Source organism: Equus przewalskii, chromosome 6 (assembly GCF_037783145.1).
Source record: "Equus przewalskii isolate Varuska chromosome 6, EquPr2, whole genome shotgun sequence".
In the NCBI taxonomy this organism is placed as follows: domain Eukaryota; kingdom Metazoa; phylum Chordata; class Mammalia; order Perissodactyla; family Equidae; genus Equus; species Equus przewalskii.
The window spans coordinates 25,412,146-25,431,082 of NC_091836.1; the positions used below are offsets into that span (position 1 = coordinate 25,412,146).

An 18,937-nucleotide genomic window follows, 5' to 3' on the forward strand; every position below is an offset into this window, starting at 1 on the left:
AATCATTATCGTAGAACGAAATTCTGGCTCAGTTTTACTCCAGAGTCCAATACGACGCACTTGTTACTAACTCTTTTTTCAGTAAGTAATCCAGATGGACAAAGATATCTATTCCAGGACTCTCTTGATACTTGGAATAACTTGGCAGATACACATTTACTGAGAATTAAAATACAACCAAAGACAACAGTTCGATGGTTTCTGAAGCCAGACTGCCAGGGTTCAAATCTCAGCTCTGCCACTTCCCAGCTGTGATTTGGGGTACGTTACTCAACCTTACCATGCCTCAGTTTTCTTGTCTATCAAATGACAGTGGTAGCCCACCTCACAGGGTAGTTGTGAACATTAAATAAGTTAATGCAAGAGTGTTGGTATGTAGAAAATGTTTAATAAATGTGAGTTATTATGCAAATCTCTGGAGTCCTTCCACTTAACTCCCTCCCTTTCTCTATTTTCCTCTACAGGGTTGCCATCAACTAGGAGACAGTTTGTTTAAGAAGGGTAATAAGTAAGGCAGTACCAATACTTACCCACTGGTTTTCATTTTTTTTTTCTTTTTTTGAGGAAGATTAGCCCTGAGCTAACATCAGCTGCCAATCCTCCTCTTTTTGGTGAGGAAGACTGGCCCTGAGCTAACATCCGTGCCCGTCTTCTTCTACTTTATATGTGGGATGCCTGCCACAGCATGGCTTGCCAAGCAGTGCCACATCCACACCCAGGATCTGAACCAGCAAACCCTGGGCTGCCGAAGTGGAACGTGTGGACTTAACCACTGCACCACTGGGCCGGCCCCTGGTTTTCTATTATATTAGATAAAATCATGGAGATGGGTAGGAGAGGCCTGCTTCACTCTGCAGTAGATCTAGCCTCTTTCTTGACATCATCTGTGATTTCTGCATTCACTAACACAAAAGCACCACACACATTTTTCTCCCTTGTGGTGGAATATGCCTCAAAAAGGTATGAGAGGACTGGTCTGAGGACGCTGAGCCCCTCAGCGTCTGGAGACTGACAGGTGAGCCACTTTAATCTCCCGTCCCCTTCCCTCTAAACAAAGCGCTCTGTGTGGTTCTCGATGAATAAGCCGATCAGGGTAGAGTTGTTTGCGTCTAAGTAGAAGCTTTCAGGCAGTAGCTGCACAGCACAGTCTCCGTCAGAAGCATTATGTAAGCCTGGGTTTTGCATTCCCAGTGATAAAATGCTGATGCAGTATTACAATTAATTAAGTCACAATGAAGTCTAATCAATAAGGACTCAAAAAGATTGTCCACAAGAGATCTCTACACACTTGCCGTCACCGCAGTTTTTCACTGTAAATTAATTCTCCTTCAGCTAAATAAATGGCTGATCTTACTCCACGTGCTAGCAGGTGGCGCAACTGCTGAGTAAGGCAAAGCAGGCTTTAGGACGGTTTTACAAAACACATTGATAGTGAATGAGTTTGATGCTCCAAAAATTTCAGTTGTTGGCTGTCCTCAGCAGGAGAGGAAAGCAGAAAGAGCATCAGCTAATACTTGTGGTCAGGCAGGTCTCGTCTTCCGCAACAGCTTCAAAAAATTGCAAGTTTCAGCTTGTAATCCTTCTATAATTTAGGCTCAGGGTTTTACCTAACCGCTCTCTGGGATGCTCTGGTAAATTTAATGCAAAAACACTGTCTGAACCAAACTTGTTTTACTTGAGACATAGAGAGCCAACTCTATAGTAGACCAAAACCTTTTAAAACTAGAAGCAACTTGACCTGGTCACCTACGTAATAACCTACATAACAAAAGTACATAAAACCAATTAATAATTCAGATCACCAGTGAGTTACCTTTCACTTTAATAATAAAACACTGGAGTCTGATTTAAGATTCAATAGGTAAATGGTAATGATTTGGTTTCTCCTTAAAACACGTTCTCTGAGGGGCTGGCCCCGTGGCCGAGTGGTTAAGTTTGTGCGCTCTGCTGCAGGTAGCCCAGTGTTTCGTTGGTTCGAATCCTGGGCACGGACATGGCACTGCTCGTCAAACCACGCTGAGGCGGTGTCCCACATGCCACAACTAGAAGGACCCACAACGAAGAATATACAACTATGTACCGGGGGTCTTTGGGGAGAAAAAGGAAAAATAAATAAAATCTTAAAAAAAAAAAATGTTCTCTGAATGTTTATACCATACCAGGCGCTGTTAGATTTTATGGAAGATGATGATGTACAAAACACAGTTCTGATATCAAGAGGCTTTTCTAGGGGAGAGTGGAGGAAGACAGAATTATAAAACAAAGTGGTATAAAATCGATTCAGTCTTCAAATAAATCCTCTTTTAAATTTACAATATTGTCATTCCAACTTGAAAGTATGTCTTTAGTACATCTTAGGATGACCACGAAGGGAAGCTTCTATCAAACAAACAAGACCAGGCATAGAAATATCCACTAACTGTGAGGAAACTTCATTCCGCACATTACTGACAACAAAGAGACACTTGGAATTTTTTAACTAACTGTATCCATTTGTACAGCATGGCCTCCCACACAGCTGTAGATACTCTGGAATTCAACTTGGCTAGAAGAAGTTAGACGATGGGACCTTCCCCACTTTGTCTCCCAAGTGCTAATTCAGAAAATTATACCAGCTCTGCTGGAGTTTCTAGATCCTTTTGGCAGAAAAGTGGATAAACTCAGCTCAATTCTATGACAACAGCTTAGGAAAAGAAAGGATCTTGTTCTTAAGGACTTCCCTCAACCACTGTCTCTTCTATCATATAGTAATTGTAGACCTGACAGGCGGGAAAGGTGCCGGCTTCAGCCTCCAGGTAAAGAATTAACTCTACGTGTAGTGAGGTGGAAGTGTGCCCAGAAACTAGAGGTGTAAGCAGAAAAAGAACTCAGGGACAGACTCTAGGTTTCCTTGAGATAAACCTGAAAATTTACAGTACTTGAAGAATGTCTAAGCTAAGAAAAGACTAAACAACTTTATGACTTCATTTTCTCCTATGCTGTATCCTTTTGGTGGCATTCTCTGAGGGGCCTTGGGATTCGGCGCTATGATGGTAGGCAAGGCCAAGCACAAGTATGTCCCTGAGGGCGAGAGAGATCATACTGGTAACATAGTAACTGCCTACTCATCTCCTAGATTGGGTTGTTTCTCATTTTCTGTACTTAATTTTACAAAAATTTTTATTCCTACCTAGGGAATTACTTGACTGAGATTAAAAAGTGACCATATTTAGAATAATTATGTTGGCATTCTGAGAGCCGTTAAACCTTCATGTTAACTTATATGATATTACAAATATTAGCTCTTCCTTAGAAGTTAAAATGTCATAGAGTTTATTTCTAAGCTCTAATGGACAATGTGGTTGACAGTATGGTTAGCTGTTTTACCAGCATCCACTCCCTGAAGCCAGCTCTGCTAAGGCTTGAGTACAAATCTTTTGCCATGATGCCAGGACGTGGGGGAGGAGGATAGAGCGGATCCAAGTTGCTCACAGGAAATAGTGTGGACACTGGAAAAGCAGAGGAAGTGGTTTGTTTATCTTGCTCTTTCTTCGCAACAGTGTGGTCTAGCAGAACAAACACTGAATCTGAGTACTGACTTAGTCATTTATTACCTGTGTGGCTTTAGGCAAGTCAACTAACTTCTTTAAACTTCAGCTTCTTAGACTTCATTGGAAAAATGATAAAATAATGTGTCAATACCAATTCCAGAGTACAGTTATGTAGCTCAAATTAGATCGAGTGTAGGAAATACTTTGTAAACGGAAAGCCTTGAAGAAATATAGATTACTGTTATTGATATTATTATTTAAATCCAAGTGTGTACTCTGAAGGGGTTTTGGTAGTTAGCATTTTCACAAACACATGCATGCACTCATTTATTCATTGAACAAATATTTACTGAGTGCCTACTAGGACCCACGCATTGTCCTAAGCCGTGGGAATACAGTGTGAACAAAAACAAAACCTTATCATAATCAAGAGGCAGTGGGGATGGGGGGTGGGGACACAATAAACAAATCATGTCAGGTAGCGTAAGTGCCATGAAAAAAAATGAAGCAGAGTTATGGAAAGAGGATGTTGGGAGGGGTCAGGAAAGGCCTCTCTGAGGGGACATTTAAGCAAAAACCCCAAGTGAGGTGAGGAAGCAAGCCATGTGAATATTTGAGGGAACGGGGACATGTGTGTGCTCGGCAGGTCTGAGAAACAGCAAGGATGCCTCTGTGACTGGAGTTCATAACGTAAGGTGACGAGTGGTAGGGAATAAGATTAGAGAGGGCAGCCAATCACAGTCGTGCCTTGTAGGCCATAATAATAACGACCTTTTGAATTTTATTCTAAGTGTAAGTGAAAGCCACTGGAGGGTTTTAAGAAGGATTGTATTTACTACCTACTTAGTATTTACTAAGTCCTACTACAAGCCAGATACTCTGCTAGACTATAGACAACTGTGAAAAACACATGTTTTGTCTCTGCTTTCTATAAGCTCACAGTCTGGTGTGGAGGACATACAACGAAAGAACTACAATAAAAAGTCTGCTAAGTCCCATGATAAAACAAAGCCAGGAGACCTGAAGATGGTAGAAATTATCTAGATTCTTCTTTCTATCACGTCTAATTTCTTATTCTAGAATCCAGGAGTGGGTGGAGTGGGGGAGGAAGAGGAGGAGAAGCATTCCAGGCAGGGGGAACTGCTCCAAGGAATCTCTCTTGTTCAGGAAACTATGAGAAAGTCAGGGTGACTACTTGCAGAATGGGAACGAGGGCTGAAGAGACAGGCAGGAGCCAGGTCATAAAGGTATTTCTCTGCCATTGTTTTTCAAACAGCAGTCACGAGATCAATTTAATAAGTTATAATCAGTATTTTTTAATGTAATAGAATAAAATATATTGGAGGGTACAGCACATAGTAAAGGCAAGTTTTGCTTTTTTAAGAAAAAATTGTTCAGTTGTATGTATATATATGTTTTAGGTCACAGTATAAAATGCCTTTTTTGCTATAGTCATGGTCACAAATGGCTGAGTCAGTGTGCTAGCCACTCTGACGGAGAGAACTTTAGCCTAGCGGCAATGGTAACCCACTGAAACGTTTTAAGCTGAAAACGATATGATCAGATTTGTGTGTGTTTTGTTTTTATATTTGTGTTTTGGAAAGATTACTCATGCAGCAGTGTGGAGAATGGATTAGAGAGGGACTAGACTGGAGCCAGGAATCCATTTAGTTGATTATTATTTAATCTAGGCAAGAGCCACTACGGAAGTGGCTGTAGGAATGGAGTGTTGAATCTACAGAATCTGATAATTGACTGGCTGTGGCGATGATGAGAGAGAAGGAGGAATCAAGGCTAGCTTTCGCCTTGGTCAGGAGGTGACGCCATTCACTAGGAAAGGGAACACAGAGGAGAGCAAATCTAGGGAAGGGGGAGTTAAGCTCAGTTTTGAAAATGTTTCCATTGATGTAAATTTAAGACACGAAAGTGAAACCATTGGTAGCAAATGATTGGCTCTATGGCCCTTCACTCCAGAGGAGGGGTCTGGGCCAGAGAGCTCACTGAGAGTTAAGTGGGGACTGAGCATGACAGTAATCACTGAAGCCGTAGCAGTAAATCAGATGGCTCTGAAAGATGGCGTAAAGATGAAAAGACGTAAAGGATGAACGGAGAGAGAAAGCTGGCAGAGAAGACTGAGAAGGTGCACCCAGAGAGACAGAAGGAAAACCGGAGAAATGTGGTGTCTGAGAAGCAATGAGAAAAAAGTGTTTCAAAAAGTAAGAAGTGACTCAACAATCAGAAAACAAACAACTTAGTTAAAAAATTGGCAAAACACTTGGAGAGAACACATCACCAAAGAAGACATACAGATGGTAAATATACATATGAAAAGATGTTCATCACCAGACGTCATTAGGGAATTGCAAATTAAAATGAGATACCACTATACACCTACTAGAATGACAAGCATCCAAACCACTGACAACACCAAATGCTGGCGAGGATGTAGAGCAACAGGAACTCTCCTCCATTGCTGGTGGGAGTGCAAAATGGTACAGTCACTTTGGAAGACAGTTCGGTGGTTTCTTACAAAATAAAATATGTTGTTACCACACAATCCAGCAATCACTCTCTTTGATATTTACGCAAATGAGCTGAAAACTTATGCTACACAAAAACTTGCACATAGATGTTTATAGCAGCTTAATTCATAATTGCCAAAACTCGGAAGCAACCAAGATGTCCATCACTGGGTTATGGATAAGGGATAAACAAACTATGGTACATCGGACAATGGAATATTATTCAGCATTAAAAAGAAATGAGCTATCAAGCTATGAAAAGACATAGAGGAACCCTATATGCATATTACTAAGTGAAAGAAGCCAATCTGAAAAGGCTACACACGGTATGAATCCAACTATATGACGTTCTGGAAAAGGCAAAACTATGGAGACAGTAAAAGGATCAGTGGTTGCCAGAGGTTGGGGGAAGGGAGGGATGCATAAGCACAGAGAATTTTTAGGGCAGTGAAACTGCTCTGTATGATGATACTATATTGGTGTATACATGTCATTATATATATGTCCAAGCCCATAGGATGTACAACACCAAGAGTGAGCCCTAATGTAAACTATGGACTTTGCATGATAATGACATGTCAATGTAGGTTGATGGATTGCATTATAACAAGTGTTCTACTTAGGTGCAGGATATCTTGATAGTGGGGGAGGCTATGAGTGTGTGGGGATAGAGGCTATATGGGAACCTTCTATACTTTCCACTCAATTCTGCTGTGAACCTAAAACTGCTCTAAAAAATAAAGTCTATTTTAAAAAAAGAAAGTAAGGAGTGGTAAAGTGCTAAATATTGATGGTCATTAAGATAAAGACTGAGGACATTCAGTTGATTATGACAAGATCACTGGTGACTCCAGCCAGAGCAATCCACTGGATCCCTTCTCTGCTTTCTTTTATAGTAAAATTGGAAAAAGGTGTGTCTATTTCCTTTCTCAGTTTCCCTTCTATTTCTTTTCTGTTGTATCCACATGAATTAGGCTTTTGCTCCTGTCCCTCCACCAAAGCTGTACATCAAGAGCATCAATGATCTCCACAGTTCTAAACCCAATATTCAGTTCTTAGTTCTCTTATCTGATCTATCAGCAGCACTCCACCCAGCTGCTCACTCCCTCTTCCTTGAAACATTTTCTTCACTTGTTTTCTAGGACAGCAGAGTCTGCTTTACCTCACTAGCCATTCCTATGTGGATCTCTCTTCATTTTCCTGATCTCTGAATACTTGTGTGTTCTAGAGGTTAATCCTTGGACCTCTTCTTTTCTCTATAATCACTGCCTAAAAAAGTGATCTCTCCTCATAGCTTTAAACATTTTCTGGACACCGATGATTCCGAAATGTACACACTTAGCCCACAACTCTCAACTCAGTTACAGTCTCCTATGTTCAACTACACAATATCTCAACTTAGATGTCTGATGGGCATCTCAGACTAACACATCCAAAACATCTCTCCAAAATGTAAGTATTCTTCCCTAGCCATGCCCATCTCAGTTAGCAGTAAATCCATCCTTCCAGTTGCTCAAGCCAAAAACCCTAGAGTTACCTTTAATTACTCTCTTTCTCTCATATCGAATGCAACAGAAATGTTGGAACCAGACTGCCTAGGTTCAAATTCCGGTTTAGCCACTTAACAGCTGTGTTATCTTAAGAAAATTGCTAAACGTCTCCTGGGTTATCACCCATAAAATGGAGGTGACAGTCTTATGTCTCTCAGAGGGCTGTTATAATAAATGTTTGTGAAATGTTTTGAACAGTGCCTGCCACACAGTATGGAGTATCTCTTGAATCTGACCACTTCTTCCCCTCTCCACCTCTCCACCCCATTCTGGGAACTAGCCACCAAGATCTCTCTCCTGGATTACTGCAAAAGTCTCCTACTAACTGGTCTCCCTCCTTCAGCCCTTGAACCTTTCAACCAATAGAGCAGCCACAGTGATTTCTAAGAAATAAAAGTCACAGTACAATTCTTTGGACTTTTTTGTATGTTTGAAATTTTCCATTAAAAAATTTAGGAAAAAACAGGAGTCAGATTATGCCACTCCTTTGTCAAAACCCTCTGATCCTTTGTATTTCGCTCAGAGTAAAAACTAAAACTAAGGTCTTCACATTGACTGACTGGGCCCCAAAGTAAGCTCTTGCCTCTCTGACCTCATCTCTCTTGTCCTGTCTCTCATTCCTTTTGAGCATACAGGCCTCGGTCCTGCTCCTGAAACACTCAAGCGTGCTCCCTGGGGCCTTTGTGCCTGCTGTTCCTCTGCCTGGAAAGCTCCTCCTCAGGCTGCACAGCTCGCTCCCTCACCTCCTTTCAGTCTTTGTTGAAATGTCGCTTATTTAGTGAAGGAGTTCCCTGACCACACTTTTTAAAAAATAACCTCCCACCCACTATCCCCAAACCTCCCTCTCTATTTTATTTTTTTCACAGCACTTATTATCTGACATACTATTAACCCATTAATTCTAAGGGGACTAAAAGTTAAATTGAGTACAAGTTTCACCTATTTATTCTAAAATGCAACGCACTTTGTTGCCAACCCAGTGGACATTTACTCTGTATGTTCTTCCTTAAAATGAAAATATGATTAAGCAAAACTAAACAGACTGCTTACTGCACTGTCTCTAAAATGTTCTTTTCTTACATGCACATAAATGATGATAAAACACTGCAGATTCTGGGTACCTGGTATCTGTTTCCAGGGTTAAATTGTTCCAAGAGCTACTTACTCCATAGCCCACTCATTTAAAAAATACCTCTTTATTTGAGTTGGGGGGATGTCACAGAAGTAGGAAATGTAGTAGCAGCAAGACTAAGACGCAAAGCCTGCTTTATCCCTGGTATTTATTGCCACATCGCAATGGGGTCCCAGTAAATGGAAATATTTTCCTGAAAAAGGGTGGGAGACGGAGTGAAGGAGAGGGGTGAAACAGGAATATTTATCACCTTGCCACCATGTAATTGGCCTGATTGTTTACATACATTATTTAATTTAGCCCTCACAGTAATAGCCTTCACAGAACTGTCAGCCATTTACAGATGAGGAAACTCAAGCTCAGACAGACTAAGTAATCTGCCACACAACACTAGCAGCTATGTGCAGAACCCAGAGCGAAACTCAGGCAAACTCAGGCAGGGCTATCTGATGCCAAGGCCTGCACACTCTGTTTCTACAGAACCTTACCTCTGGCGGTCCAGTTCAGCAAACTAGAGTTAAGAAAGGTTGTTAAATGGGCCATTTATACCCCATCACTCAATTCCTGGGATAACTTAGCATGTCTAACTTTCCATAAACCCAATCATAGCTGTGTGCTGGCAACTCCCTTACCTGTGGACATAAAAAATGGGATGCGGAACTTTCCACTCAACACCCGGGCCCGCAGATTCTGCAGTGTGCTTCCATCAAACGGCAGGGCACCGCACACAAGCACATAGAGGACGACTCCAAGGCTCTGCATCCCCAAGAGAGAGTACGGACAATTAATCACATCAGAGGAAGAAACAAAAGAGGCCATTATAGTACGTGTATAAAGATGATGGTGAGTCATGCACAAGATAATGGAACAAACTTTTTATTCTTTTTTAATGAGAAATAATACAGGACACTGTCAAGGCCAACCATCTTTAGAATACTTAACATTCTTCTTTGCTTCCAGACATTAATTTTGGGTAACATATCTAGAATTTCTCTCAGTACTCATCTCTTAGGGAGAAGGCAAGTGGCAACAACAGAAAGAATCTCTGTTCTTGGCAAGGGCACCCATCCAAGCTTGCCCTTGCGGTTTTTTGCAGATGAAAAGGGGCAGTTTGAAATCTATGGCTCAGTTCATAAGACAAGTGCTACAGGAAAGACTCTGCACAAAGAACTGGGAATTCAAAGAACAGGTAATCAAGATCTCAATTCACGGGCAGCATTATGCGCTGTCCAGGATGAGGACAGTCGCCATCAGTCAAGGGTAACTAATGCTATGGAGTGTAAGTGAAGGGAGATACATACCCAGATGTCCACTTTGGGCCCATCATATTCTTTTCCTTCAAAGAGTTCTGGTGCAGCATAGGGAGGGCTGCCACACCAGGTCTTCAGCAGCTGCCCAGGAGTGAAGAGGTTACTGAAGCCAAAATCTAGAAAGGCAAATGAACACAACTCAGGTTATCTTAACCCAGCAAATACTAGTTTCTGGTCACTAGTATAAAGGTTCTGAATCATTAAGTTTGAATAGCAAATGTGAAAAGTGAACATTTAGAAATTATATAACCAGTCACTTAAACTTAAAATAATAGTGAAATAGAGATATGATCGAGCTGGAATGCAAAAGATACTTGGTGAACTAAAAGAAAACACGAGTGGTTTATGTCAGTAAAACCAGCACTGCCGCCTTCATAAACCTGGACTGAGTGAGGCAAGTGGTACTTATTCCTTTAAAAACAAAAATGAAATTGGATAATGACTGATGTTAAGACCACATAAGAATCAGTAAATATATGTAAGCCTACTCAACCGAACCCAGAATTTTCATATTATTTTTACTTAAGACAAACATATTTATGACCACTAGAGACGCACTGACAAAAAATTAGATAAAGGGACATTATTATCATTAAGGTGGCTTATTCAAAATAAAGAATATGCCATTTATTTACATATTGACCCAAGAATGTTTACATTTTAACTTCAACTCTCTTTGCGCTTCAACTTCCCCTTCTTTTCTCCTCCTCCCACTGCTTTAAGAGAGAGTAGACAGGAGACGGGAGGGGTGAGGTTTGGGAGGAACATGAAGAAAATGAGCAAGGATGGCAGGCCAAAGTATAGAGAGTTGCTGACTTATAAACACTTTTAAGTACATAAATATTTATACGAACAATTTGTATGTATGACAGGCTAGAACCCCTTCTGCCCAGGCCCCTGCAGTCACAGCATCTGAAATGCTGAGCACCTCCCCACTCTCTCAAACTCCTTCGCTTTCTTAGTTTTACTCTCCTTGCCAACCATCTCCTTTTACTACTTGTTTTTCTTCTTTCCACCCTCTACAGAAGGTGTTTTCTAGTAGGGCATGTACTAATTTTGACTCTTTCCTTGCTTTATATTTTCTCAGGGCTAACTCTTCTGGTCTCACAGATTCCACTATCATTTGTTTGATGATAATTCTCCAAGTGTTATATCTCTGATCCTGGTACCAAATCTTAAGTTCCTGACATGAATTTCCAATACTTGCCTGGAAACAAACACCTCCAACTCACCATTTTCCAAAATCAAATCTGCTCTTCCAGTAAAGTTCCCATGTTCACTAATGAATGGCATTACCATATCAGTTAACTGGGAGCAAGGGAGTAATCCTTCTTTTTTCCTTCTCATTTCCCATTTCAAACTGGTAATAAAACTTCTGGGTGGGGTAGAAGTGTGTCTTGAATCCATCTCCTCCTTTCTATTTCCATTCCTGCTATCTCAGTTCATACTCATCATCTCTGACCTACACTGATGCTATTGCTTACCACCTATATCTATTTCATTTTCCTCTCAGCCACCCATTCATAGCACAGTGAATGTTACACAAATCACGTTGTGTTACCTCCTCACTCAAAAATATTTGGTGGCTCCCTCCTCCTTACATAAAAGTTTAAATCTCTTAGCATTGTCATTTCAGGCCCTTCACTACCCAGCTCCACCATACCTTCCAACTTATCCCCAGCCACTCTAGCATAACTAGACTATTCACATCCTGTGTTTACATGCCTTTCTTATGCTGTTTCCTCTCTATGCCAGGCCTCTTCCTTTCCCTTCGACATTTGAAATATCACTTATTTTTTCAAGGCCCAGTCAAATATTGCTTCCTGTATGAAGCCTTAACTAATTTCCACCACAAAACACCATGTCAATGGCTTCCTCCTCTGTACTTCCATAGCCTTTGTTTATACCTCTACACCCCAGTTACAACTAACTGTCTTCTATTACACTTAGTTGTATTGTGTCTATACCCTCCACCAGTTAGTAAATGGGAGGGGTATCATCTTATCATTTTATTTATCCTAGTCTCCACACGGGGTTTTCATACATATCAGGGACTCGAGAAAGGGTCACTACATTAAACTACAATAAAATCACTGGGCCAATCCTCTTGTCACCTCCTGGCTACTAGAGCCTTCTCATACTGACAGTGGCAGCTGGCCAGCTACTAGGGCCTCTACCTCTTAGCCATCCCTCCTAAGGTTCTAAAATTAACTTAATGATCACAAGGGGCCTAGAGGTCAGGGCCATCACTAGAATCATTACAGCTACTTCTATGAGAAACAGAATACTCTCATTCATCAATGGAAAATAAACGCCCTTCTGTCAAGACTTCCTGGATTTCCCATAAGAAAATTTCCTCTCCCTTCTCTGTACTCCCCTGTATTACTCTGTATTTCTCCTTTATTTTGGATGCATATATACATATCATATCTCCTATTCTAGCTCCTTAAAAGCACCCTCTCTCTCTAGTAAAGATCTACCCCCCAATTTCTTAAAAATACCTTATTCATCTCTGACTCTCATATTACCTAATCTAGTGTTTAAACACAGTAGGTACTTAATAAGTGTTGACTATGAAAGAAACTGCATTTAAAGCTCTACCAACCAATCTACAACTTTTGAAACCCGATAATTTTAATTTACAAGTTAAAGTCTGCATGCACTGAACTCTATTAAGATTATTCTTAAGAGAATGGGGACAGGTTGCTAAAAATCCGAACAAATGAGATTCAGCAAAGTAGTTGTCTTGGGAATTATGTAGAAAGAACTCTTATTTATTTATTTTTTATTGGTTTGCAAAGATCTTCATCAGGTCCGTTTCCATGCCTGGCCTTCCTCCGCATAGTGTGGAGGAGAAATACTAACGGATTCTGTAATAACCGACGGACCCTGACGTTAGTGTGATCAGACAGCAGAGTCCAGAAGAGAGAATCACGGAGCATTTTGTTTGTATTTTGAATGCAGAATGCAACAAGCCAAGCAATGAACTGAAACCAGCTGATTTTAAATTTTCCTTTAAATAAGCAGCTTAAAATATATAGGAAATTTCTGATTTTCAACCACAAATGCGCTATCCACAATTAGTAACCTTTCTACCCTTTTACTCTGCCAGGGAGGGGAAGGCATAAGCTTGTTTATTATATCTACCAAAACAGGAAATCTTTACAAAGGAAACAGTATCAAAGTGAACTATCTTCACTGATGGCTACAGGCTGAGGTTCCTATTAGGTGTTTATCTGAGAAATGAGTATGCAAGAATGAATGGTATGATTAGGGCCTGACAAGTAGAGAGGTCCACATCTGGAGAAGCACCTGCCTCCACAGCACGGTACAGCCAAACAGCTAGCTTCAACAGCTAGATCCAATGACCAACAGTAAGACTGCAATAAGATTCAACAATAAAACCCCCACCTGCTTGCTCTATTTCCTGTTACATACTAAGCAAAACTCCTCTAATCTTGTAAACCTGTCAAGGGCTCTCCCATCATCATTACAAGTATTGTTCTTACTCCTAACTTTAAGGTGTTGCTCATTTAAGCAAAATTTGCTTCTCCCTGCCTGTTATGACATTTTTTTTTTTCTCATTAAAGCCAGCTTCCTCCAGTGCATGGTCCTGGGATATCCCAATTCATTCTTCAATGCACCACACCTGACAGGATCTGACCCTCCACCCGCCTTCGATGCATGTCACTGTAAATGGACAGTTGGAGTGGCAGCATAGTGCTGTCTTATGCTCCGTACTAGTGCCTCTTCACACGTCCTTCACATTCATCTTCACCACTGCTGTGTAGCTTGCAAGTTAAAATTCTGGCTAGTTCACTGTCCATTCAGCTCTAACAGAACTTAGTTTCTAAAAATTTAAATTATGGCTATGAGAGAAACCTCAAATTACTAACATATGCCAAATCTGGAACTCATTTTGAAAGTTCAGTTCCTCCTAATCAACACTTCAGGGACTGAATAACCCGGATGGGAAGAATACTTCTCCTTTACTCTCTCAGATGCTTGCATTTGGGAGCATTTTGCTACACATTTTAAGACTGGAAGGAAAACTAAAAGCAGTTAAAATTGAAACCAGTCTGTGTTGGGTTTTTTGGTAGTTTAGGGAAGTAGTAGGACTATGTTGCCGGGATGTGTGGTAGGAAGCAAAGGGGGGATGGGTAGGTGGGGAATAAATGGACATGGACAGAATTACTAAGATTTTTGTTGGTTTTTTAGTTATCTACACATATATACAAGTGAAAAAACTGCAAGATGACCCAACTTGGAAAAGAAAATTCTCATAACAAAATTTAAAGCGATGAGTAAAATAAATGAGAAAAAATTCTTGCTGGCTTGGATCAGAAATGCCGAAGAAGTAGGAAAAGAAAAGCTTTTAGAATTTAAGTTTGATCAGTCACCTTGAACCTAGAAAACAGTATTTCCATTCAATGGGATTATTCATCTTATTTTGGCTTTGTAGCTGTTCTTATTCATAATGTCTTTCATTATTTACTAAAGCTTCTTATTCTTAATGTCTCTTTCACAGTCTCTAAATAAGTTCCTCCACTTCCTCCACTCATGTATACGACATGTATTTACAGAAGCCTCCCAATGGGTAGAGAAATGTGTTGGTTCCTATAAAAGAACCAAAGGCAGAAAAAATACGTTCCCGTAGAAGGACTCAAAAAGGAAGCAGAACTTAGTTGAATGGCTAGGATCTGAGAAAGCACAGGGGAAATGTGAAAGGGCATTCGGAATGGTGGTTGGGGAAGAGCACAGCAAAGGCATGCCAAGTTCAAGCAACAATACAGAGATGGCCCTAGGTATGATGCCAAGTTTGTAAACGTATTTGGCAAGATATCAGATTACACAGTAGCATCAGGCCAGATAAAATATAGCTTTAAATTAGAGAACAAGTACCTCAGACTTCATCCTATGGACCACTGTTTTTCTTACTTTCCTTTTCTTCTTTTTTCCAAAAAATTTTAAATTTTATTAGACTCCAGATACAAAGAATTTGATCAAGAATTAATTATAATCTTTGGTTCATGACACATTCTCACCGTTGCTCCACTCACGACACACTTTTATTTAGATTTTTTTTCCTACAGCCTTATTTAGATATATTTCATATTCTGTAAAACTCACCCATTTAAAGTGCACTGTTTAGTGATTTTTAGTATATTCATAGTTGTACAACCATTACCTCAATCAATTTTAGAACGTTTTCATCATCCCAAAAAGCAACCCTATACCAATTAGCAGACACTCCCCATTTCCCCCCTCAACTCTCCCACCAACGCCCCAGCCCTTGGCAATCACCAATCAACTTTCTGTCTCTATGGATTTGTCTATTCTGGACATGTCACATAAAAGGAATCATACAATATGTGGTCTTTTGTGACTGGCTTCTTTCACTTAGCATAATCTTTTCAAGGTTTGTCCCTGTTGTAGCATGTATCAGTAGTTCTTTTCTTATTGCTGAAGAATATTCCTTTGTATGGATATATCTCACTTTATTTATCCATTCATCAGCTGATAGATATTTAGGTTGTTTCTACTTTTTGGTACTATGAATAATGCCGCTATAAACATTCATGTAAGTTTTTTTGTGGATGTATGCTTTCATTTCTCTTGGGTATACATCTAGGAGTGGAATTGCTAGGTCATATGGTATAGTAATTCCATGTTTAACCTTTTTGAGGAAGTGCCCAAACTGTTATTCAAAGTGGCTGCACCACTTACATTCCCACCAATAATATACAAGGGGTTCCAATTTCTCCATGTCCTTGTCAACACTTATTACTTTTTGTCTTTTTTTAAATTACAACCATCCTAATGGGGTGATGTGGTATCTTACTATGGTTTTGACTTGCATTTTCCTGACGGCTAATGATGTTGAACGTCATTTCATGTGCTTATTGGCCATTTGTATTCTTCTTTGGACAAACGTCTATTCAAATCTTTTGCCCATTTTTAAATTGAGTTGTCTTTTATTTATTCTCTGGATATAAGTCCATTGATAGGATTTCACAAATGTTTTCTCTCATTCTGTGGGTTGTCTTTTCTCTTTCTTGATAGTGTCCTTTGATGCACAAAAGTTTTAAATTTTGATGAAGTCCAGTTTATCAAAATTTTCTTTTGTCACTTACACATCTGGTGTCATATCTAAGAAACTATTCCCTAACCTAAAGTCATGAATATTCACCCATGTTTTCTTCTACAAGTAGTTATTTTTAGTAATGCAATGAGCATCCCCAAACCTACTATCCAAATGAAAAATCCACTCTCTTGATAATTACTTACATCTAATTATAAGCACCACCCATCCCATCCCCTTGTCTCCTCTCCAACCACTGATTTTCAACCCTGTCCATACATCAGAATCACCAGTGTACGGTCGTGTGCCGTATAATGACATTTCAATCAACAACGGACTGCATATACGACTGTGGTCCCATAAGATTAGCACCATAAAGCCTAGGTGTGTAGTAGGCTGTACCATCTAGGTCTGTGTAAGTACACTCTATGATGTTTGCACAATGACAAAATAACCTAACGACACATTTCTCGGAATGCATCCCTGTAGGGACCAGCCCAGTGGCACAGCGGGTAAGTGCGCACGTTCCGCTTCTCGGCAGCCTGTGGTTCGCCGGTTCGGATCCTGGGGGCGGACATGGCACCACTTGGCACGCCATGCTGTGATAGGCGTCCCACGCATAAAGTAGAGGAAGATGGGCACGGATGTTAGCTCAGGGCCAGGCTTCCTCAGCAAAAAAGATTAGCTAAGGGCTAATCTTCCTCAAAAAAAAAAAAAAAAAGAAATGCATCCCTGTCATTAAGCAAGGTATTTGCAGTGATCCATAAACCTTACTTTAGACTTACTAGATGTCGAAGAAATAAGTTAGACATCTGAATGTAAACAAACAAAACATAATTCTTTCTGAAGAGATTTGAGAACCATTCTTAGAGGCAAGGAGGAGTCGTTGGCACTTTCGAAGCAGGCAGATGATATTGTAAAATACCTGACAGCAAGACTAGACTACGTATGAGGTGAGCTGAAGGCCTGTGATAAAGTAGGAGTAGTGAAAATGAGAAACACAATTCAAAAAACATTTTAAAAAATGACTGGACAGTACTTGAGGACAGGCCGAATACATGAGATGAAAAGGAGGGAAAAGTAGAGAGTATGACCATGCATGTCTGGGCAGATGAAGGACTCAAGGAAGGCAGAAGTTGGTTTGGAAAGAAAAAGGTATATTTTTTTGTTATGCCTTGAGTTTAAGAAGGTGAGAAGAAATTCAAGTGGAGATGTTCTGAGGAATTGAGTTCTGGTAACGAATGGATACACTGTGAAAGAATAAGAGAAAAAGGGATGGCTGGGAATTAAGGCTTTGGAAACACCCATAGGGACCTCCTCTTCCATAGGTGCAGGAATAGAAAGAGGACAAGCAAAAAGGCAAGAGAAAGGGTGATTTTCTTCTTGAAGAAAATTAGGAAAATATAATTACAACAACAAAGTTGAGAGAAGAAAAGCATTTCAAAGAGGGAAAAGGTGGTCTGCAGTATCCATACAATGTCACCCAAGTACTACACAACTTTTACCTGGGGAAAACTATGATAACATAATTACTCTAGATTAGAAATGGTACAGTTTCCCCTCAGAATTTTTGTTAGTTTATTTTAAAGAAATGCTAAGTCGTAGGAATGGACTACAAACATAATCCAGATGCATTCTGAATGATCCAGAATGTCATGTTGTGAATAAAACAAAGCACTTCTTACCAAGTTTGATGACAACCAACCAATAATAATTCTCAACTATGAGGAAATTCATTCAGGATACTTCATTCAGAAATGGAGAAGGTGGCCAAGCAGCTGACGGGCAAGAACCCTGGAGGGAGTCAGGTACCCTGGGAAGCCCGAGAACTGGCCCTTCCGGGAGTCACTTCTCCCAGGGCAGCCGGTTTCTCATTTGCGCAGCACTCTGAATTTTATGGCATACAGTAAACAGATAAATTTGAAGGGACACTTTGTCGAGTGCTGTTATTACCTCACTGAGATGAGCATTACTTTTGTTGGTCTGGGAAAGTGAGGTTCATTAAGTAACATGCGCAAATTTAAAGTTTAAACAAAATTACCACCGAGGCCCGGCCTCTGATGCTGGCCTGCACGCCCTCAAAGCCCTCACCCACTCCGCGCTGTCACGCCTCATACACGTTTATACCGAGGTAAATGCACAGCCCACAACCATTTTGTTTACTTGGTTACTACAGCCCAAATCCCTTAGTTACTAGAGTCTACTGTTTTTCATTTTACTCTTAACTGGCAACCCTCTGCTCTGCTTATGTAATTCCCTAGGGCATATAGTGCTTGAGGAATACTGAGTGTTTACAAGTTTCTTTAAAAACAGTGCATTGAAAAGAATGGTAGGCACTGTGTATCAGGGGGAAAAGGATAACTTTTCCAATAAATGCCATAGGAACAACTGGGTGCCCACATGGAAAAAAATTAAACAGGACACCTCCCTCACTTATATCCTAAAATCAATTCCAGGTGGATCACAGACTCAATGTAAAAGGTAAAACTACAAAGTTTTCATAAAATAATAAAGGAGAATATCTTTATAGCCTCAAGGGATGGAAAGATTTCCTAAACAAGAAACAAAAAGCACTAATCATAAAGGAAAAAGTGGTAAATTTGGTTACATTAAAAATATACTAAAATCTCTATTCATTGAAAGACGTTTTAAAGAGAGTGAAATGAGAAACCACAAAATGAGAGAAGATATCTGTAACACATAAAACAAAGACTCATAACCTTACTGCTGAAACAAAAACTCCTATAAATCAACAAGCCATGCAACCCAGTAGAAAAATGGGCAAAAGACTTATTTAAGCAGAAATTTCAC

General features: G+C 40.1%; 1 protein-coding gene across 12 annotated transcripts in view; it reads right to left on the bottom strand.

Moving 5' to 3' along the window:
- Positions 1-18,937, bottom strand: part of SIK3 (SIK family kinase 3) — a 241,288-nt gene that overhangs the window by 40,551 nt on the left and 181,800 nt on the right. For all 12 annotated transcript variants that reach the window (XM_070624907.1, XM_070624903.1, XM_070624905.1 and 9 more), the window contains exons 5-6: positions 10,036-10,160; positions 9,367-9,490 (exon numbers count right to left, since the gene is read on the bottom strand). In XM_070624907.1, the coding sequence (XP_070481008.1) occupies positions 9,367-9,490; positions 10,036-10,160 (249 nt within the window). The remainder of the gene's footprint in view (positions 1-9,366; positions 9,491-10,035; positions 10,161-18,937) is intronic.